The sequence below is a fragment of the Phyllopteryx taeniolatus genome, chromosome 2 (genome assembly GCF_024500385.1).
Source record: "Phyllopteryx taeniolatus isolate TA_2022b chromosome 2, UOR_Ptae_1.2, whole genome shotgun sequence".
Lineage (NCBI taxonomy): Eukaryota > Metazoa > Chordata > Actinopteri > Syngnathiformes > Syngnathidae > Phyllopteryx > Phyllopteryx taeniolatus.
The window spans coordinates 857,476-880,071 of record NC_084503.1 but is presented as its reverse complement, the minus strand read 5'-3'; the positions used below and the strand labels follow the sequence as shown (position 1 = coordinate 880,071).

The following is a 22,596-nucleotide window of genomic DNA, read 5'->3' as shown; positions in this document are numbered from 1 at the left end:
TGTTTTACCTACGGAACCATCAGGCAGTCTTGTAATGCAACGGAGGTAAAATTGTTACTGTATATCTGTACTTTGTTATTTATCTTCAATGGAGTTTGACTGCTGTCAACAAAGAGGCCAGTCGGTTATTCCTTTTGTCTTTGTGCAGAAAAACAAGTTGAGAGCGAGCAGTTACGGAGTGCTGTATTGTTCTGTTTGCCTTTTGGTATTTTCTTTACTAATATTGCTTGATGTATTGAAGTTGCGCGCATAGTGTTGCTACTTTTAGACGCGTACGGGTCATGTGATAGCCAGGCTAACGTGTACTACCAGTTCGCTTTGCGTCCGTTGTCATAGGCCACAAATCATCGCAAATAAGCTATGCTTACGACAAGTATCGTCATCGGCGAGGGAGGACGAGGAGTAAATGAACAGGAAAAAGACATGCTAATTGCGAAGCTATCGTCCGTCACGTGTCGTCACCAAACTGCAAAATAAAGTGAATGGATGATACAGTACACTTGTCACATAGGTCTGGCTGGAACTGCTTTTTCACAGAAACTATCCAACTTGGAACAGCAAAGTAGCGGCCAAATGAATGTCGGTGACACAGGAAGCTGAATTAGTACGTCACCGCGGAGGCGACATCACCTGCTGTCTCAGGTCCAACATTATACGGTTGATGCAATCAATTCGTTGAAATAACACATATTGAAGCTATCATTTATTAATGATTGCCATTATAGAGTTATGATTATGTTATGGAATCGAACAGTGCGTTGGTGTTGGTGACGTAATTTGAAGACTATAGACATTCAGACAAATTGTTTTGGAAGTGAATTTCTATAGGTTGGGAGCTCTGTAGTCAGAGGTATAAATGCAATTTTACCAATCATTTCTTTCAGCGTTTCAGTTTACGAACTTGCTTTCCTGATTTGGGGTTTTCGCTTTCAGCCAAGAATTTTTATTTCGGCGCTTATAGCTACAGCGGCCAGGGCAATCCGCTTCTCGACAACTGTGCCATGTTCGTGGGTCAGTTAAAAACAAATAAATAAAAGAAATGACATTTTGAAGTCAAATTCATACATATTGCTCTTGGAAGCATTGAGAACACTTTTATTTTGATCACATGATTGCAGCCAACAGATGACGACTTCAAATGAATGTTGGCCTTTTCTCTAACCAATGTCCCATGTTCTTTGGTTTGTTTCTTTTTTTCTGTTTACATGAACGAGTACGCGATGAATGTCATGTCAAGTAAGCGGAGAGAAACCTCAAGGTGGCCTTGTTGCTTCACCATTATCTTTGTCTCCCCTGTCACACACGCGCGCGCGCGCACGCACGCACACACATACACACACACTTCAGATGCTCCTACCATCTGTTAGTTAAATTAAACATGACCATTTCCTGAGCGTTAAGTCACATTCCCAATGAGATCGGACCACTTATCTGAGAGGGAATCCCCCAGAGTCTGACTTAGAGATGCCAGTGCCCTTGCTCGACCCCCCCCCACACACACTTCTTAAACCCCCTCCCCTGCACTGTTCATCCCCCATTCACCAATTCCCCTTCTGCCCAGTTGTCTGTCCAATCCCTCATTGATACCCTCAGCTTACCGACTACAGCTTTAAATTGGTTCATTATTCTGATTTAGAGCAACGCTCCAACTGGGCTCATCATTTCAAATCACCACTAGTATTCAAAGTTAACTTTGTCCCCTTTTTCCTGCTACCTAAAGTGGATATAAAAAGTCTTACACTCCTGTTTAAATGGCAGGTTTTTGTAATATATTGGGGGGAAAAAAAAAACAAAAAACCCACCATCCATCCATTTTCTTCACGGCTTCTCCTGCGGGCTGCTGGAGCCTATCCCAGCTATCTTTGGGCGGGAGGCGGGGGACACCCTGAACCCATCGCCAGCCAATTGCAGGGCACATAGAGACAAACAACCATTTGCACTCACATTCACACCTACGGGCAATTTAGAGTCTCCAATCAGCCTACCGCGCATGTTTTCGAGATGTGGCAGGAAAGCGGAGTGCCCGGAGAAAACCCACCGAGGCACGGGGAGAACATGCAAACTCCTTTGGTCGGTCGGATGAAACTAAGGTTGAACTTTTTGGACATAATTTCAAGTTTGGAATTCCAAATTCCGAAAAAGAAGCATGGTGGTGGCAGGATCATGCTTGGGGCCTAAGACAAACTGGAGTGATTTATGAACAGCTCCAAATAACAGTGGTTAGCAATTTTTGGGAAAAAAAAAAAGAACCACATCAGGAGAAGCCGATAATAAAACAAAACTTTATTCCGAAGCACTTTAAATGGTGGCAGGTGTGTGCTGGCGCCCATTTGGAATGCGATTTGTTAATTCTGAGCTCAACCACATTCCAGGTATATGAGGGTGTGCACACTTGTGCCACCACATTATTCCATCCATCCATTTTGTGAGCCGCTCATCCTCACATGGGTCGCGGGAGTGCCGGAGCCTATCCCAGCCATCATCGGGCAGGAGGCGGGGTACACCCTGAACCGGTTGCCAGCCAATCGCAGGGCACATACAAACAAACAACCATTGCCACTCACATTCACACCTACGGGCAATTTACAGTTGTCAATGAACCTACCACGCATGTTTTTGGGATGTGGGAGGAAACCGGAGTGCCCGGAGAAAAGCCACGCAGGCACGGGGAGAACATGCAAATTCCACACTGGCGGGGCCGGGGATTGAACCCCGGTCCTCAGAACTGTGAGGCAGACGCTCTAACCAGTCGGCCACCGTGCCGCCACCATATTATTCCATTTGTTTATTTTTACTTCTCCCCTTTAAAAAAAATGAATTGAATTGTACAGGTTACAGGTCACATTAATAGTGGAAAATGTTTTTAAATGATTTATCTTGATCTCATTTTTCTTTCAATCACAAAAACTTCGCATTTGAACAGGGGTGTGTAGACTTTTTACATCTAGTGTAGCTCACTCAGGGACATTCTGCTTACATCTCAGCTTCCCCCCCCCCCCCGACCCACAAGGATCCCACAGCCCACTCCAGAGGTGCTTAGTCAAGTTACGTTGAGAGAGACCATTACCATCCATCAGATCCCACCCTCAGTTAATGCTTTTAGGATGTAGTGAGAGCTCCACTAAGACCCCCATGTTGCCCCCAGAAGGGACAGATGGTGCATACGAGTCAATAATAAATGGGTAAATGAACAAGCGAAGGGAAAAATTATGACACTCAGTTTCACGTGTAATATATATATATATATATATATATATATATATATATTTATATATTTATATATATATATCAGCTGAAAGGACACCATGAGTGCCTCGCTGGCACAGCGGAGGAAAAATGAAACATTTCTGTGCACATTAGACGGGCGAGATGTTGAGGTCAGAGATGGGCAGTAAAATGGTGAACGACGCATCAAATCAAGCATTCTTAACAGTAAATTATGGATTTTTGAAAAGAATGAGGGTTTCGTGCTCCGATATTGGTCAGGAGTGCCTGCTCTTCAGAATGAAACAACACTTAATGGCCGGAGCTGCTTGACTAACCGCTATTAAATACCTCGCCTTGCGTGTAGTGCCATTTGTGTTGATCTCGTCTGTCTCCATCCCCTCGTTCTCTTTGCTTCCTCTTCTGTGAACTAAGATGAAGGTGTCCCTCACCTGCAGTAATGAAGCTAAATCTGTGCACTGAATTAGCCTTCTGCACTACATTAAAAACAAGCGGGTGGATCAAACACACTTTGGTTATTTCCCAGGGTTTGGAACCCTGCCATGCTCCCATTAATTATTATAGGAGCTCCATCTGTGATTGTCCTTCAGTGGCATTAGCAGCTTATGGAATGCACTCACGCATTCCTGAATCTTCAACACACACACACACACACACACACACCTCTGCCCCCCATATGATTGCACTACAAAAAGTTCACAAATATAATACCTTTTTTTTTTTTTTTTTTTTAGGCCACACTCTCATCACAAAAGGATAATAACATATTAATTAGGTGTTTCATTTATGTCAAGGGCTCCGTATTATATGACTCCACCAGAGGCTTGACAATCTAGTTGTGATTTGATCATCTGCGCTGAATTAATTGAATCTCCTATTTCATATATAAGAGAGGACATAATAGTCATCCACTTATCAAACCAGTAGCATAATGAACTGAAAGAGGAAAATGTTTCCAAGATAATGAACATTCAAATGTATCCACAAACTGGTGATGATAGCTCCATCTGGAAGTTTCTCTTTTCAAATCTGTCATGTCCTGATGGCATTCTTGTATGAAGTACCTGAAAGTGATACTTGAATACAAATACAAGTATAGTGGTGCCTTGAGATCCAAGTTTAATAGTTCTTTAACTATGCCCATAACTTAAAAACACCCCTACCTCAAATCACGTTTTCCCAATGAAGACAGCCAGATGGAAATTGAAATGATCGGAACTACTCTCTCAGGTTATCAGCACTTAATTAATATTATTTGTGCTGAGCAGTGGATAAATAATAGGACTGTAAGCAGTTACATTGTCTGTGTTGCACTGTTTGTGTTCAATACATTGTTTACAGCATTATAGTACTGCAACATACAGTTGATGCTTTTTAGTGTCACCCTCAAGCTTGCGGATTTAGAGTTTAAGATACAGTATATCGTTTGAAGCACAAACGTCTAATTCTCTTTTTTTCTGTTTAGTTTGGCAGTCAACTTCAACCGTGAGTGGGAATAAACAGCTCGAAGCCTTTTTTTAATAATTGATGCCGAACTGCTGTTTGTTGGGAAGTGTGTTGACCATACAGCGCTCGTATCTCAAGTCTGCGCTCACATGTCAAAGCAAAAAGTCAGTCGAATGACGGCTCGTATCTTGAAAAACTCAGAAATCAAGTCGTCCATATCTCAAGGCATCATTGGAGCTTCACAGAAAATAACTTTAGTAGAAGTTAGTCACCTTGGAGAATATTACTTGAGAAAAGTATCAGAAATTAAATGAACGTATCAAAAATCATTTTCTCACATCGAATGTAAATATATATTTGCTTTTGTTTTTGAAAATTTAATGTACAGAGGACAAGTGGTCGAAACAATCGAGAGCAAATAAAACTGTGTTATGTACATGCCAGACCATGAGTTAGCGATGTCTCTTTTTTAAGGATGCACATTCTCATTCGATAGCATGAGCAAGTGTGTCCGAACCTGTGACTGATTGTTTATGTTAATTACATAAGACATAACAGTGGTGTAGCAAATAAAAATGTTCTTTGAGAAGATCTATAAACACGTTGTTGTTCAGGTTGTGACGTACAGTGCGATCGTACATTGGGACACTTCGCAATCATGCTCATGCACAAGACATGAACAGTGTCATTTCACAACGTCTGTTTCGAGTTTAGCAACTCCAAAAACAGCAAGAATAAAATGGTTTGACTGTGTTTTGTGTTTCAAAACAATGTCCCCATAAGGGAATGGACAAGAAAAAGGTGCAACAGACTAAACCAGTAGAAATCCATGGCAGGTTGTGGCAGAGTGACGTGAAACTAATTTGCTGAAATTTTTGTTTGGCTTTGACGTTGATCTTTTTTGAGTGATTGCTTTAAAAAAATAAAATAAAATAAGACAAATGTCAGAATTTGAAAAAGAGCCCGTTGTTTGAAAAACAGTTTTTGAACTTATTTTTCTTGTTATTGCTTTTCCATAAAGGTAATGTGTTCCACAGGGGATGGAATACCATTGTCAAAGAAGTTCAGATGTGGCTTAAAGTATTAAAAAGCCAGCCCCGCAATTTAACTACAACGGTGAGTGTTGTTTTTGGCTGGGTGGATTCCAAAATGATCCCAAAAAATTCCGAATGTTACTATAAATGGAGCCCGTGGTAAAATATACACCTGCTACCCTCTACTAAAAGGCAAACAAATAAAACCTTTGTGATCTTTTCATGTCACGTGTACCGTGTTGTAATGCCGTCTTTTGTGTTTGCGGGGACTGCGGTGAAGGGATTGTGTGTCTTTCTTGCCTTAGGTAGTCCCGGCGACACAGGATGAGGTTGGCTTTCGTATAAAGGGTGGAGCCCACCTCCCCAAGGCGGCAGTCGCAGCAGGCACATTTGAGACAGTCCTCATGCCAGTATTTGTCCAGAGCCTTGAGTAGGTAGCGGTCTTTAATCTTGCGATTGCAGCCAGCGCACCCCTTCTGTTTCCCTTTGGGCTGGACGGAGAGCATCGGCACACCTGGAGTGATAAGGAGACAAACAGCCACGTGTGATTTACGGCCGCGGGAACCCAAGTGACTTTTCATGTTCTCTTTTTGATAAGCCGGCTCGCTTGTGCGGGCGTCTACGCACGGCCTCACGTGCGGCCGCGGCACACCGCCGACCTGCTTCATATGCATGAAAGAAAACACTCTTCCGCGTACAGTAGATAAACACATGGTTCACATTGGACTACAAACCCCTCGCTTGCTCGTTCCGCTCAGAACCTGCTGTGACGCTCACGTTACATGATCACTTGCAGCAGCGAAGAAGCACGATACATAATACATCCAATCTGGGATCTGTTTTGCTTATTGTGGTACTTACAGCAGGCCGTGTAGTGCATTAGTTACCATTTCATCAAGCCGATTTCACTCAACTGTCCAGAGCTGTAAAAGCTCCTCATGGGCTTTGTTTGGTATAGATTAACATTAACCTTTTAAAAAGCCTCTGACCACAAAACACGCTGCTACAAGACCCCAGTGAGATATGTTATGGCCTAAGTGCCTTTTAGCATACAGTCATTCTACTTCACACACACACCCGGAGCACTACAGCCTTTACACTTCCTGTATCTGTGCTCACGCATCCGCAATGAGCGGGTCCAAAGTTACCGAACTCGCAAATTGCCCTGGTGTCACGCAGGCTCCCTTTAAGTGAGCCTTTTAGCCTCCTAAAGGACAAATAAAGTCCATTTAATAACTGCACTAAACACTAATAGTCTATGTGTGGCTGACATTTGTGTTGGTACTAAAAGCCCCCCTCAGGCCACTGCTGGTACCGAGGCAGGGGCGCGCAGCTCCCCTCTGCAGCACTAACAGGTCTGCCACAGCTGAGAGCACCACACAACAGCTCTTAAGACACTCTCTCACACTGAGCTATTGATCCGTCTAAAAGAACACACAGTGGACGCCACTTGCCACTCTCTTTCAAAACACATTTCCCCCCCCCGCAAAAAATTGAATACCCTGCAAAGGGGGGGGGGGGGGGGGGGGGGGGGAGCGCGGTGTACACGGTACAGGGGGGGTGCTGCCAGAATTTGGCATACGCGGGTATCCACCTATAAAGGCTGAAACACGTCACATCGAGTTCTGTGTAAAATGTCCCTTTTTATACTTGGGAGATAAGTGAAGGAGAACAAAATTACGCGGCTGCTATGTTTGATTTTGTCCACGTGCTGTTTGTGCTTGATGCCCAACAGTAAACTCAGCTTCACTTTGTGCACCCTTTCTCTCTGCTTGACATGTTTGTCCTTCAAAGAACTGTTTTTGTAGTAAACAACATTGCTCTCTTAAGGCTGCGTCTTTTTTTGTAAACACAGAGATAATGTAAACATGCACAGGAAGGAGAAACGCCCTTGATCACTAAAGAAAATTCAAACGTAATTATCAATTTGATCACTTGAATTAAAGATGGCAAAGAGGTTAAAACAAAGCGCTTCCTTCCGCAACAGAGTTTATTTTCCAAATTGTTTTAGAATTGTTCTCTGAGTGATATAACCTTGGCATTTGCACAACAAAACATACTCGAAAGGGTAACAGCAGTGCAAAACACATGCAGAAAAGCAAATTATTCCGAGGCTCCAAACTAAAACACTTCACGGTCAAACACACAAGCCAAATAAAACAAACCCCAGTCAACAATTACCGTCAGTATGGGGAACCTCATTCATCCGTCTGTTTTATAGGCTATACAGGATCTGCAAAACAACCTTATTTTATTTTAGTTCAGAAACAATCTTTGTCAAATTTTGCACTTTTTTTTTTAATTATCAGAATCAGAATCATCTTTATTTTGCCAAGTATGTAAAAAAAAAAAAAAAAAAAAAAAGGAATTTGTCTCCGGTAGTTGGAGCTGCTCTAGTAGGACAACAGAAAGTCAATTGACAGAGAACACTTTGGAGACATGAAGACATTGACAAAAAAAAAAAACAGTCACTGAGCAACAAAGGGTTAATAGTTATCTGATAATGCTGGTACAATTATTATTTTTTTTGACAATTGTGCAAAAAGATGCAGAGTCCTCGAGCACTTAGAGCAGTTGGAATGACTCATATTGCAATAGTCCGGCGCAAAGACCATCGTGCAAAGGGCGCCGAGACTTCAAGGAGCGGATGCGGTTTAATGTGACTAGTAGCGCGATCGTCTGGGACAATGTCGATTGTGCAAATGTTGCAGAGACTCCTCAGTCGGTGTGCAAATGGAGCAGATGCTACTCTGGCATGAGTGGCCGGTATCGGTCAACAACGGATGTGCAAATCGTGCAGCGTGGCGAGACGACGACAGTGAGCGCACGAGTAATGTAGAAATGTGACGACGAACTCAAGACAAAAAAATTGCCAGCATGTTGCAATGGAATTGTAAGTTAGCTGTTTAAGACGTTGATGGCGAGAGGGAAGAAGCTGTCGGAATGGCCGCTGGTTTTAGTTTGCATTGTTCGGTAGCGCCTCCCTGAGGGAAGGAGCTGCAAGAGCTGGTGACCAGGATGTGCAGGGTCCAAGAGCATTTTGCACGCTCTTGTCTTAGTTCTGGCAGCGTGTAAGCAGAAAATTTGTTTTTAAATTTTTGCTCTCTGCTGGTTGCTGAAAAGTAGTGAGTAACTCTGCCCCAATACTCCAAGAGGTAGAGACGACATAATGAAGCGAGATCAATAGACCTTCAAAAGAAAATGAAACTAATATTTTCTGCCAGCCACTTAAAACATTCAAAATAATTCTCCAATATTCGAATATTGAGCATTTGAGGTGAGCTAAATCATCTCATTAGTCACTTGGCTTTAAATTTCAGTGCTGTTAAAAGGTCTTTTTCCTTTATTAGATGTGAAAAGTAAAGGCTAATTGGTTTAGTTGTGCAGTAGGATCCATCAATTAGAGCACGGCCTTTCCTCCGTCCCACCGTCCTCTAAACACGACTTGCCACACTATGATCACAAAAACCTGCTATAAATACCAATGTTAGGTGCAAATGAAGCTAAAAAGCTTCCAATTCAAGCCGCAGAGGCTGAGGGCAGACTCTTCTACCTGCATTTCATGGCTTGTTAGGGGAGCTCTCTGCAGGTATGCCAAGCGTCCTCCTCTGACAGGCTTCCGCAGAACTACACAGCAGTCGTAATGAGGAGAAAGAAAACGATTGTGTGTGTGTGTGTGCTTTAAGTCCCTCGGGGATCACAAAACTCTTTTAATTTGCCTTTCATGACAACTAATTAGGAATTCCATTCAAAATCTTTGCTTTAAATAAGATAACTAATTATACAAAGAAGAATATATTCCTCCACCTCCGAAGAACTCCCCCTAATTGGTTGAGACCGCCACATTCTCCTCCAACATATCACGTGCGTGTTTTACATCCTGCTTGAAAAGGCCAACGCTTCCAGAGATTAACCTATCTCGGAATGACTGGATTCCGCCGCTGCTGGATGCCTGCTCGGTTTAAAGCCCTGCTCAGCTCATCAAAGTAAAACACCAACACTGACTTTAGTGTTTGCAGTCAGTCGCACATTCGTTTTGTCTTGCACATGCTCCAGTTGTTCGGGAGACGTCTCAAGTGAGCCAGCGTGAACTTCCAAGAATTTCAAAGGAAATTGCACATCGGTGGACCTCCGTTTTTTTTGGCGGGGTATAGGGACCAAGCCCAACTGCGAATTTCCGCAAATACACAACAACAAACTGGCTGACTTTTGTCGTAGTGTGGTGAAAGTGTGAGCCAAAGCAGCAGGGCCACTAGTTTGATGTTTTGGTTGTTTTGGGGTTTTTTTTAGTACTGTTACGGCTGACAGCAACCGCTCGTTGTCTCAAGGACATGCTACAATATAATAAATCCTATATAACTTAGACTATATTTTGCAAAAAAATTAAACCCCCCGAAAAAAAGGTCGTACTTTTATATTGGCCACGTTACGGATAATCGCAAATAGGTGCTTTTTCTCCCTGTGAATAATGGGGATAGGTTCCAAAAATAAAATGCAGGAAAAGGTGAATTTGTGAATGCAGACGCGCTGCCCCTTTTGCAGTGGGCTTAGTGCGCTTCGTGTGCACAAATGCAGAGTATCGACGAGCTCAAAAAGACACTGGTGACTTTTTGTCCGCAACCTACTCAAAACGCCTCAAGGCTACGAAGAATCGGATTCACATCTATCTGATCAAAAGCTGTCTTCAGTTTAGCAAAATAGCTCCGACTCTAAACAAATTGTACTTCCGGAAACAATATTGTGTCACATGACATGATTTTCTATTGTTCTGAAAGCCGAGAGACATTTTCTTACCACTGGTCAGAACACAATCTCCCCATTGGCACCTTCCCCGAGTGAAAAACAATGTACTCGACGAGCAACTGTTAACAGATGGAGAGAGGTTTCGATGACCTTTCATTGGCATTGTAGTCACCAAAAGAGATGAGGCGTGTCAGAAAGGTTCCAGGACTGGTATCACAAAAAGATGTACTCGCAACCCAAACGAACGACAGCAGCTCGCTCGTGACGGCCATCTTGTCTGTGTGTCGTCGACGTGAACTTGGCACACGCCGCACAGTTGACGGGAAAAAGGGGAAAACTCGTAGCTTGTAGCTTGCAGCTTGCATTTGAAATATCTCTTCGGGGACGCCAGTCCTGGAACGTTTTTGACGCACCTCGTAGGCCGCGCCGCATCACTTTTCATTCTCAAACCGGAGCGACACAACGTATTCGTCCTCTGAAGGAATTAAAATGCTATTAGTAATGTGCGCAAAGGCCTGTCACGGCTCTCTTCTCCCGTCCATCCACTTCCATCTTTCAACAATATGCACTGTAACTTTTTTCTTTTCCAAGCATGTATTTTTCCATTACGGCGATAGCATCCGATTTTCTGTGTTAGCCTATTTAGACTTTACAGCTATCACTTCATCACAGTACATTTTGGATATATTAAAGGATTTCAAAGAAAATGCCTTCCACGTAGCACCCAATGGAAAAGCTCGAAAGTGAGCAAGTACGATGGAGACCTGCATTAGCCTTTTCAACCCAAACACACTTTTGAGTTAGTATGATGTAAGGATGGAGTGTTAAATCATATAAAGATATTTAGTCCTGAGTTTTCCCCAAAATACGCTATATGTCAGCGCAATTACATGACAGGGTTACATATTTTGATATACATTTTTCTAGTTTTATTTCATTTAATGTTCATTACTTTCCTAGCACAGTCAGCCAACAAAAGACAAAGCGACATTTGATATGCTGAAATATGCAAATCTTGAGCATTTTAATGATGACCGAACTGATAAGTAAAATGGCACGCTAATTGCTGAATAATTTACAGTTAATTAGCTTTTTTTTGGGGATGAACTAATCAATCATTTGCATGCCTCATTGTGCACAGGCTACAATTGAAAGGAAATGGACGCAGACTCTCAATATCCTCCTCCACTTGATCCCGGCGGAACATCTGCTCTCGACGTCACTCAGCCTTAATAGCGGAGGGGACGGTTGCCTCTGATTGTGTGTTTTGTTCAAGCCCCTTTTTTGATCAATTAAAAGCCACGATGCGGCGCGCCCTCTGCCAGTTCACGGATCTTGACGGGACTCGCTCAGCCTTCCCGACGCCCGGGGGAGGGCGGTGGTCTTTCAAGGAGGTGGAAGCTGGCCCCGGGTGGGCTTTCTGCCAGGGGCCCCCGATAATTCCTCGCCGCAGCTGCAGCGAATATGAGCCACACGCCGTGGAGAGTCTTTGGCAAATTAGACGCAATATGTGACAAAGTGGGTGCATACGGCCGAAACAAAGTGCATTTGTCATCGTTATCTTTCACATGTCCGACCTCGACGTCGACCGCACATTGACTCGCAAACATTACCCAACCGCACCCGCACCCGCACCCGCACGACGCGTTTCATAGCGTAAGAGTAAACCAACTGCAAAATCACAGTGGCAATATCGCCACGGCCACTCTGGAAGTAACGCGGGCTAATTTGAGCCTTTCAACTTTGTCTGCCCTCGCAGTCGAAGGTACATCTACAATCGAATTCCTGCCTGCTCCCAGCGCTAACGCAGATATCTTGCCGTTGTGCGCATGAATCAGCCCCTTTCGCTGGGCTTCTGTCATTGCTGTAATTGAGCCCGCGGACACGTTTCTCGACTGCCAAGACGAAAACACGAGACGTGTGTTAATAATATCTGCTGCAAAACACACGGCGCTTGAAAGCAGCCTGATGAGTGCCTGTGCGCTGATAAGTCAAATAAAGAGGACTGATTCACTGCGTGATTCATGTTCCTATCCTTGGTCGGGGCGCGTGTGTGCGCTCCGAGTCAAAGAACAAAAATGCGCGAACGCGCCAAGGCAATCACACTGACACACACGCGATTAAATTAGGCAGTTTCTCAGCGAGCCCAAGTCAATATTACGTTTGCCACTTAACGTGTTTTTGCTACCCTAATGCTACCCTGTGAGAGCCCTCTATGTTACTGTACAACGCAGCTCCGTTTCCAGATGGTGCCGTATGAATGCTGGGGTCTGTGAGGTGATTTCTGGGGCCGCATGCATGCTATGATTACAACATAATTAACACCCGCAGTAAGTGGGAGCGAGCAGACAGGATGAGGAGGGGACTGTTCATTAACAAGATGCACTCTCTCCAACTTTGCAGCTAATAAGCGGAGCCCAGCCGTCCCTCGCGTTGACCCTGGCGCTGCCTGGGATAAGGGAAGGTTTTGTCTCCTGGAATAATTGCTCTTTTCACATGTTACAAGTGTCCTGACCCCCACTGTCTGCAGCCACTTTTCCGACCATAATTACTCCTGATCCGCTCCAAATGAGTCAGCCGCATTAGGGCTGCAATAACACTGGCCCAGCTTCAAGCGCGGCATGGGGAGTCTCGGCAGAGCAGCTTGGAACAGGACTGCCTATTCTCCCGGCCCACGGTCATTTCCATCACGTCAGAGGTGCATTTCTTACACTTGAAGTCAGCACGAAGGCCCTGGGCCCTTTTTCGAAGGCTCGTTAGCTCCCGGTGTCCACGACACACCGTGGTTTGGCTGCAAACTCCATCCAAATCAACGGCAAAAACTTCATTCAGCCCTCTATTGGTTTTTATTTAGTCACATGGGGTTAATTAAAAGAAATGTATCACAGAGATATGCAACAGCTTTTGAATTAAATTCACTGCTGTTTTTTTTTTTTTTGAACACATGAAACTGGCAGTTTCCAAATTAGAACAGAAGGGGACTTGTTCCTTGCGCGGTAGAAGGAGAAGATTATGGCTCAGCAAGGTAAGCTGTCAGGAAATAAGAGTGAGAGAGTGCGAGATGGCACAAGAACAAGCTAAGAAAGGATGGAAAACATCTCCAAACAGATCAATTCCGCGGTCCAAAAGCCAGGTGAAAATAGAGTGTCGCATTTTGCAAACCAAATTTGCTTATTTCAATTATGATCTGGAGCTTTCTGTATCTTCGCATGAAGTTCGCATGAAGCCGAGCACATTATTTCGCTCGTTAGCTACACCATATACACAAGGTGTGTTTGAAAAGTTCTCGTACTGGTGTCACAAAACACACACAGTACGGTGCTCTTTGTACAGATCGCTTCACAACAAGCAGCAGTTGGGCTGATAGTGAACAATTCTACAAAAAAAAAAAAAAAAAAAAGCTTTAAGCTGTTTAATGCCAACCCCAGTTCAGGTTTCCTGTCAGATTAGACATAAACAGGATTACAGTAGTAGTTTGAACTAGTGAGGGTTCGAAGAGATCTTTGGTGGCACCTGGACCATTGGAACATTTCGGACACAACATCCGGATCCAGCAAAAACATTTTGAAATTTCACACTTTTTTCGTCCACATTAAAAATGCATTTAGGGAGGAATTAAATGGATCCTTGGAAGGTTCGTGTCACTCACGAGGTCGGGAAGTAGTGTTCCAAATCGAGCCCACTTCCCAGCAATTACTGCACACTTTTTATTGCCAAGGAAATGCTAGGAGACAGGTGTGTCACTCAGGGTCCTCAGTGTGTCAAAAAAGGGTTGGGGCAGAAGGAACGCCACACTGCAGTGCACAGAGGGAGGCACTTTAATCCTGAATAATGCAGATTCCCCACAGGGGGCAGTTATTTAACCGCACGGGCTTCTAATGTCAGCCGAACGCGTAGTGGCACACCTGATGGGGTAAGTAATGAGAGAGCTCGCTTGGGTGAACATTCAGGAAGAAGTTCATGAAGAGATTCGCTGGTAGTTAGTCACCTCTAAATGATGACCTTGTCTGAAGGTTATTCTCAACGAGTGCAACACTTAGGTACCACGAGATGCAATACAGTTCAAATGTTCTTGTGGGGGGGGAAACAACAACAACAAATTTCGGTATTTTTAAGCAGGATGGAACAGATTCATTGCATTTGCATTCCTTTCAATAAGGAAAGATGACTTGAGATATGAACGTGGTCACGGAACGAATTCAACTTGTATCTCAAGGCACTACTATATATCAGTATTTGAGCTCTAAGGATGAATTTTCATGAATTGAGGACATTTGGGTCAAAGGGTAGCTGAAACGTTGCCATTTCCAGCTCCTGCATGGGATCGACTTACAACGCGCACATGGTAAGCCTCTCAGAATGGCCAATGAATTATAACCACGTTGCAAATACTGTTCTCAGATCGCAATGAGAGCCACAAACCGATTTCACCAAATCAATTTGAAAACAAAGAGACTGAAATTCGTCGTGCGGTGTGTGTGACCATTTGCATACAAATTTGTTGTAGCAAATATAATGTGTTTACTGTTGATTCAATCAGCAAGTTCAATATCCGAACCCCGGTAGACTAACTTTAACCGGGTCACAACTCAAATCTTCATAATTTTACATTTGATGTTTGAGATTTGATTTGGCGAAGGTCAGCCGATGAAAGATTAGTTCTCAGCATGTTTGCTTGAATATGAGCCAAGACACCCCAGCGTGTTGTATTTACCAAGATTTCATAAAAGTAGCATCCCACAGTGTTCATCACGTTAATTCTCTTCGGAAATAAACTCTAAATGTCCCCTTCTCGATCCGAATAAATTAATCTCGCATTTTGTTTGTCAAAAGACCGACACGTAAAGGTCATTTGAAACGGGAAGGAATTGAACATGGGAATGGTGGCGTCGCGGTACATTCACTTCATTTCCGTGCAGGCTGCGTGGCTTCGGTTTGGTGTGAATGTGAGCGCGAATGGTTGTCTATGTGCCAGTATAAAAAGCACACGCACGTGAAACGTGTCATCCCGACAGGCTTGTTTGGGCTTTGGGGTATTATCAGAACTGAAACGGAGGCCCCTCTGGAAAAGGCAATACATGTTGAGTGTGAACTTTCTCACTCATTCTTGGCTATTGGTGACTTTTCGAAAAAAATAAAAAAAAATCAATCAATCAATCAATTGGAGCTTTTTCACATGTTTAACCTCCAGGAAATTCTATTGGTGGAGCTCAAACACAGAAAAAAAGAATTTGTATTAGTAATTCATAATAATGGTGGAACCTAGCAGGGTCATATTCAAATTCAAATTCAAAGGAACCATTGCTCTGTGAATCACAATATATATATATATATATATATATATATATATATATATATATATATATATATATATATATATATATATATATATATATATATATATATATGTACGGTATATCGAACAAGTTTATGATTGAAAAGAAATGGAGTGAACTTTCATCATAATTGGAGATTTTAGAGTAGGACGTACAGGTTAAGAGCGTAAAAAGGCAGATGGGAAGTTTACACTCACCTCACTTTGCTCCTTTAAGTTCCCTCCGCAAGAGATGACATCACAAAGGGAATTTGGATTCATGGCAACTTTTTTTTTTTTTTACTTTAGAGGGCAAAACTACCACAGACTAACAGGGGAAACATGAAATTGGCGACATAATAAATTCTATTCAAAAAATAAATAAACAGTTTTGATTTATATATGCACTGTACAGTATATATTTATACATAGCGAGACTTCAATTAAATCTTCTATTTAAATTGCAAATATGTCTCATTGAAAGAGACTTCTGGCACACACACGAAAAAAAAGTTACCGGTAATTGCTACATTTTAAAAAAGAAATTTTGACAGAATTAGTTCTTGTTCGTGTTAGAACGAAGAGCACAATCTCAGATAAAATGTTTTCATAATGAGCATTATATTTCTAAAGTAGAATACTTTTCAAGGGGACTGAAAAGGTGCCAATGGCCAGGAATGACCCAAGTGCATTTTGGGGGGGGGGGGGGGTCTCTGTGATTACAGCACAACAAAAAGGTAGCATAAATAAGCCTGACACAAGATTCATTTCAGGATTTGAAAGAAACTTTCTTTCTCGTTTTAACCAGCAAAACCCGTCTATACTAATATTGCCCAACTTTTCAACTTAAATGACACACGAGCGTTCCCCATCGGTAATAACGCTTCCCGGGTATCGTACAAGGTTGTCTCACTGCCTGTCATTCCATACCAAATCATTTGGTGCTTCTCCTGACCTTTGTGTTTCTCCTGACCTTTCCTCTTTAAGACAACAGGCTGCATGAGGATGATTATTCCATCATCATGACAGTGTGCAATTTTTCGCCAGTTATTGCAAGAGTGAAACAAGTGAGTGAAACAGATGCATCAGTACAATGATAAAAGCTCGTCAAAGGTACACGTTTGTAATGTTTGCTCGTGTGCGACAATACGTCAACGCAACTCAACCAAGCTTGTGACTAAAATACTGGCGTCGCAAATCATATTTTTTGCATTAGAATGAATGGAAATGCCATTCGTTCGTACTTTATAAAAACAAATGTGTTCCAATATGCTAACGTTAGCATGTCAAAGGCGTTTAGCGTCGTGTGTTAGCTAGCATTAAGCTAAGCGGACTTTCCTAAGGCAAAGCGATGTTTTGAATACCTAACATCTAATTCTCTTTGACAGTAAATGAAACAGCTCGAAGGCTCTTAATTTGATCACTTGTTTCGTATTTGGCCAACTGCTGCTTAGTGTGAAGCGAGATGATGCCGCCATACTTCGCTCGTATCGCAAGCAAACAAATTGTCCGAATGACCGCTCACATCTCCGAAAGCTCGGAAGTCAGCTCGGAGGTCAGGTATGTAGACTTATCCGTGTGAAAACTGCAATCCGGGATTCGATCTGAGTTCATCATCATCTTCTTCGTTTTTGTTTTTTTTTGTCAGTTGTCCACCACTCGCTAATGTAAATCATCGCCACCTACAGGGCTGTCATTGAATATTATTGAGTGCGACTTCTGTTTCAAGTTTCGAAGTGACTTGTGTACGTACAATCGGTGGCGGGTTTTCTGGTACGTGTGATACCTGGTGTGCAAATACACAGGGTGGCATCGCAAGGGGGGGGGGGGGGCAAAGCGGGGTCTCGCACAGGGCCCCGTTCAAGCTGCTGGCAATACATTGTAGCTGTAAGATAAGAAACCTAGCTATTGCCACGATCTGGCAGTATAGTTGGGCGTACGGAGTGCGCTTATTGAATTGTGTGCTTGTCAAACCTCGGAATCCTCCTGCTGAAACTGTCACGGCTCTCAATCAAAGTGCCGGTGTAGTAAAAACGGGGGACAGCGACAATATTAATCGGAGCGGTTGGAGACAACAGAAGGTCGGACAATGGCCGCCGACGGCTTCCCTGCCTGGAGATCTCGTGTCCCTCGCCCCTCGCCGATGACGGCGAGCCCGAGGCGATAATAAAACCGGATGCTCTTACAGCTCGAGAGTGCATAATTGAGTTTTTGAGTGCGGCCGTTTGCATCCGAAGCCAGCGAGCGGGCGGGCTCATTCTCGAGCACGTGTCTCAACTCAGTCTCTTGGAAGTCTTGGGAGATTGCGGCAAATGAGCGATACACATCTCGCGCGCTTGACAACGCGAAACAACCGCAAGTGACGGCCATCAAGAGGTTTAACGGTGACAGAGGAAATGATCTCCAGTGAGTATTCAGCAGAATTAAACACACACGTGCGATTTCCTGCCGACGACTTCAGGATGTCGGTGGCGCCCAAAACACTGAGAGCGCAACTGACGTGCAAAGGCGCTAGAGAAAACCTTATTAGGACACTGCTGTGGAGACGTCCGTGTCCGATGGAATAAATGAGAAATTCCCTCTGCATAAATAATTGTACACGGGACACTGAAGGGGGAAAAAAAAAAAAAAAAAGCTCCTGGTGACTTTTGTGTTTGTAATATTGTTCAGCCCCCGGAGCTCACAAACCTGATGTACTGTAATTTCAATATTTGAAATGGGCAAGTTTAATTTGGAAGTAAGCGCAAACCAATAAGCTGAGAAAATAGCAAACGCCAGTGAGCAAATTGCATTCCTGTGGAAAAGTGAAAAAACTTAAGGAACACATAAAAGTAATCTCCAACTGGAAATTAGAAATCAACCCCGAGAAACCAAATAACAGAAAAGAAATATTACTGTCCACTTTCTGAATCAATATAACATGGCTACAAGACAGTATTACCATGGTAACACCAGTAAAGAATGAAGCAATTCTTCTGATTTCAAAATAAAAATGTGAGCCTGGAGCCCAAGGTTTATTACAGCAGCTGACAGATCACCAGTCTGTGTTCATCTGAAGGATTGCTTTTCAATCACACGCTTTATGAGTGTACACATTTTCCAGGACGGTGTGATAAGGGAGCCCTAAATGAGGGAACCAGAAACTTCTCGGCCGCTGGAGCTTTGGGCTTCTGCTTGAGGTCAGCGTGCAGTTCGTGTTTCAGCTGAGCGTTGAGGTCATTTCTGAGAGCTAAACAAAAAGAAGCTAGCTGTGTTTTTGGAAAAGCGAAGGCGTCATGAGAGCCGGCGTTCATTTTTCGAGCGGTGGACAGGCCGGCGGTGAAAATGCGCGCAACCGAAGCGAAGCAACGAGAGCGATGCGAGCACGACGTCCCACCGCATTCGAACGGCCTCTCGCCATCAGAATTCCCACGCGGCCGGCGCGCTTGTCTGCATCCTTCGTTTCCGATTGAGAAGACAAACTTTCCTAAAAAGAAGAGCTGAGTGGCAAATTTTGTGGCTGCATTTGCAGTTAAGGTGCCTCGAACTTTTCCTGATTGTTCTTGACGTCGATGAAAGCGGGTCACAACTTAGTGAGAAACAGGATACGGAAGGTTCGGGGCTGCGAATCGTTGCCGGAAGAAGTCAAAGTTCACATCTGTCACCCCTGCTTATGTGCCACAGGAGGCATACGGAGAATGCGGAGCCAAGGAATCGTTAAAGACGCCACTGGAAACCGCGAAGGGGCACCGTAACGAGCGAGGCCAGATCGGAGCGGCGCTGTCGCCGGCCGGCTCCGGCAGAGAAAGGGTGAAGCTTTTAGGCGATGAGCGGCAGCAGGTGATCTCAGCTTTTCTGCGAGTCCTAATGCTCCTAAAAGCCACTCTCCCCGCTTCTCTAATTGGGCATCAGTAGTTAATGTAGTATTGACTGCATTACATGCTCTCGTGCATCCTTTCCCACTAATGCCATTTGCATCACCTTGTACATTTACCATATTGCTAAGCCAATAACTGTTAAAAGCAATGCGGATCATGAATCGTAGACGCAACTCGGAGCCAAGACAGACATTCGAAGCAGACTATTTACAGTTGGGTTCATTCGAGTACATTAGCCGCACGACGCGGACGTCGCCCCGAGGCAAACCGTGTCTTCGCCACCAAGTCCGATGCTTTTCTGAAGCCGCCGTTGCTAAGCGATAGGAACATCCATTTTCAAATGTAAATAATAATGGGCTCCAAATGCATCCATTACTCGCGGAGGACCAGCCACCAAATGTGCAAAAGCTTTCGGCGGCGCAAATTGTCGGATATTTATGGCGGTCAGCAAAACAAGCTTTGCGAGACTCTTGTTCAAAGTGTCACGAGAAAGAAAACTTCCTTCCAGACCTCAAAGTGCTCTTGCCCGTGCACACGCCGCATATGCCGTCTGCTTTAATATGAAAAGCATGACATATTCATGGATTTCATGCATTCACAGTACACTGAGCATCATCCCAAAAACCTGTGGAGCAGCGTCCCCACGTCAGCCCGAGCCCAAAATGGAGCATCGTTAACAGAGGCCAGTTTGATTTCAATTCCAATTGATTCGATCGCCTCGCCCGTTCAAATGGATAAGTAAGGCGAGCGGGCCTATTTGGACGGGAAGAGGGCGTTATCCATCATTTGCAATCAAGTTAAAAGCACTCTGCTGTCATGTTGCCATCCCGGGGAGGATGTCAGAGGCGGGCTTGCCTCTTAACAACTTCAGCCAGGCATACAAAAAAAAAAAAAAAAGCACTTAGCGGGAGACTTCAAGCTCTGCACATCAAGTGTAAATAAACATTCCATTCTCTTTGTGCATTTGGGAGAGGAGCTCGGCGTGGGTGCACCTCAACTTCAGGATGATGCGGTGATGGTGGTGATGCTGCTGGGGAGAGGGGGGGGGGGGTGGGGGGGCTTTTATACACAAGCACGATCGCAGGAAAAGCACGCAATTTACGAGACTTTATGAGGTTTGAAGCTCTAAATGTGCTCCCCCCCCCCACACACACACACACACACTCCCCCAAAAAGAAAAAAAAATAAATAAATAAAGAAAAATGTCACCGCTTACTAGCGTTGAGTGTCCAGGATGTGACATCCGAGAGGCGGGGATATTACTCACCTTCTTCCTTGTCCAGCACCATGGTCCTGAGGAACGACGAGTCCTTCCCCGGCCGATCCGTCCTTGGCTCCAGTTAGGCTGCGCGGCCGGCTCCGCTCGGAGCGTCTCACCGGGAATGTCTTTCTGTGTCGTTCGGAGAAAAACCGGATGAAAGATGCACCTCTCTGGGAAAACAGGACCGAGAGTTAGCACGCCGCCGACTGTCGTGGCCGGATGCGCGTCTCCGCACTTGAACCGCAGCCCAAATCAAATTTGAATGACTTCCATGCGAATATTTAGAGAGAGAGAGAGAGGGAAAAAAAAAAAAAAAAAAAAAAGAACAAAAAAAGAAAAAGAGGGAGGCGTAAATGTGGTCTAAATGCGCCGTGCGGTGCGCGCTGGAGGGGCGGACGAGGCGCACGCCGAGCCGGGCTGAGCTTTCTCTTCTCCCGGATGCGAATGCGCTCTCATTCGCTCCCAGACGACAAGTACATTCAAACAAATCCAATCGCAAACGTGACAAAGTGCTCCCGCCGCCTGCGTGCGCGCGTCTGTGCGCGCCCCGCTCCGCTCCGAGCAATAAATGCGCCGCGCGCGCTGCTTTGCGGCGACCCGAGGATTCCCCTGTTAATTAAATCAATTCATTATGCTCAGATCTGATTAGCAGCCCTTCCCCCCCTCTTTGAATCAATTATTCAATACACAAACATAATTGCTTGTGCCAGAGGTGTCTAAGTATTAGCTTATTTAACTCCAAGGACACTAATTACCCCTAGGGCAAGGGAACTTTTCTCATTAATTCTGACAAAACACAAAAGCACAGCTAAGGGAAAGAGAAAGTGTGCGTGCGCGCGGTAAGGGAGCACGCACACGCACACGCACATCAGGTTGTATTGATGCGCGAGTGCGCGCGCGCGCGTACGTCAAGGAGAGAGGGGAAAAAAGAGGGGTGGGGGAGAGAGAGAGAGAAAAATGTTGCTCCATAGTACACAACAATGAAATGCTTTCATTATGCTCTTCTCCTTGGTTTTCTTGCCCGAGTAGAAATAAAGTGTCTAATTGTGGTGTACTTAGCAGTTAATTAGCGTCGGACACACTTTTCTCGTCCGGGCTGCGCACACACACACACACACACAGCAGATGGGCTGACTTTTTGATGAGGAGTGCCGAGATGGGAGGTTCACTTTCAAATCTGCTCACATCATTGTTGCCTGTCAATGCCAAGATGAAAGTGTTGCCGTTGCATGTGGGCTGCCTTAAATAGCAGCAGCGCCCCCCCCCCCCTTGCCCCGCAATTAATGGTGAGATCCAAGAAAGATTAGCCATTTCGGAATAGAAGGACGAGAATGTTGGTTTGTCAGCAGCCAGCAGGCCGCCGAGGCTGCGAGGCTGCGAGCTTGCGCAGTCTGTCCACGCCTTCTGTTCCACTTTGCGCCGCATATTTTACCAAGTTATCGAGAAATGCTTTGTGCACACAAGGAAGCATTTCAGGAAAACTCATGTCAATGTCTTTTTTTGGGGGGGTTTCATTTGTGTTTGCTTTGTGGACAGCCTAGGATGCCTTCTCGCCATTCGTTAGCAAAGCATCCATATTTGGTCATTTGACTTTACCACAACGAAAAAGGGCTGTTCCAAGTGTACATTTACGATTTACCAATTGCTCCAAAGTGGATTGTTATTACTGCAAATGATTGCCGCTTTCATTTTATTGAGCAAACAAAATTAATAAAT

At 44.3% G+C, this 22,596-nt stretch overlaps 1 protein-coding gene across 1 annotated transcript in view; it reads right to left on the bottom strand.

Annotated features, from left to right (window-relative positions):
- Positions 1-21,699, bottom strand: part of lmo1 (LIM domain only 1) — a 31,783-nt gene extending 10,084 nt beyond the window's left edge. Inside the window, exons 1-2 of the mRNA XM_061750911.1 lie at positions 20,887-21,699; positions 6,006-6,219 (exon numbers count right to left, since the gene is read on the bottom strand). Coding sequence (XP_061606895.1) covers positions 6,006-6,219; positions 20,887-20,908 — 236 coding nt within the window. The 5' untranslated portion in view covers positions 20,909-21,699. The remainder of the gene's footprint in view (positions 1-6,005; positions 6,220-20,886) is intronic.
- Between the last annotated feature and the right edge of the window lie 897 nt (positions 21,700-22,596).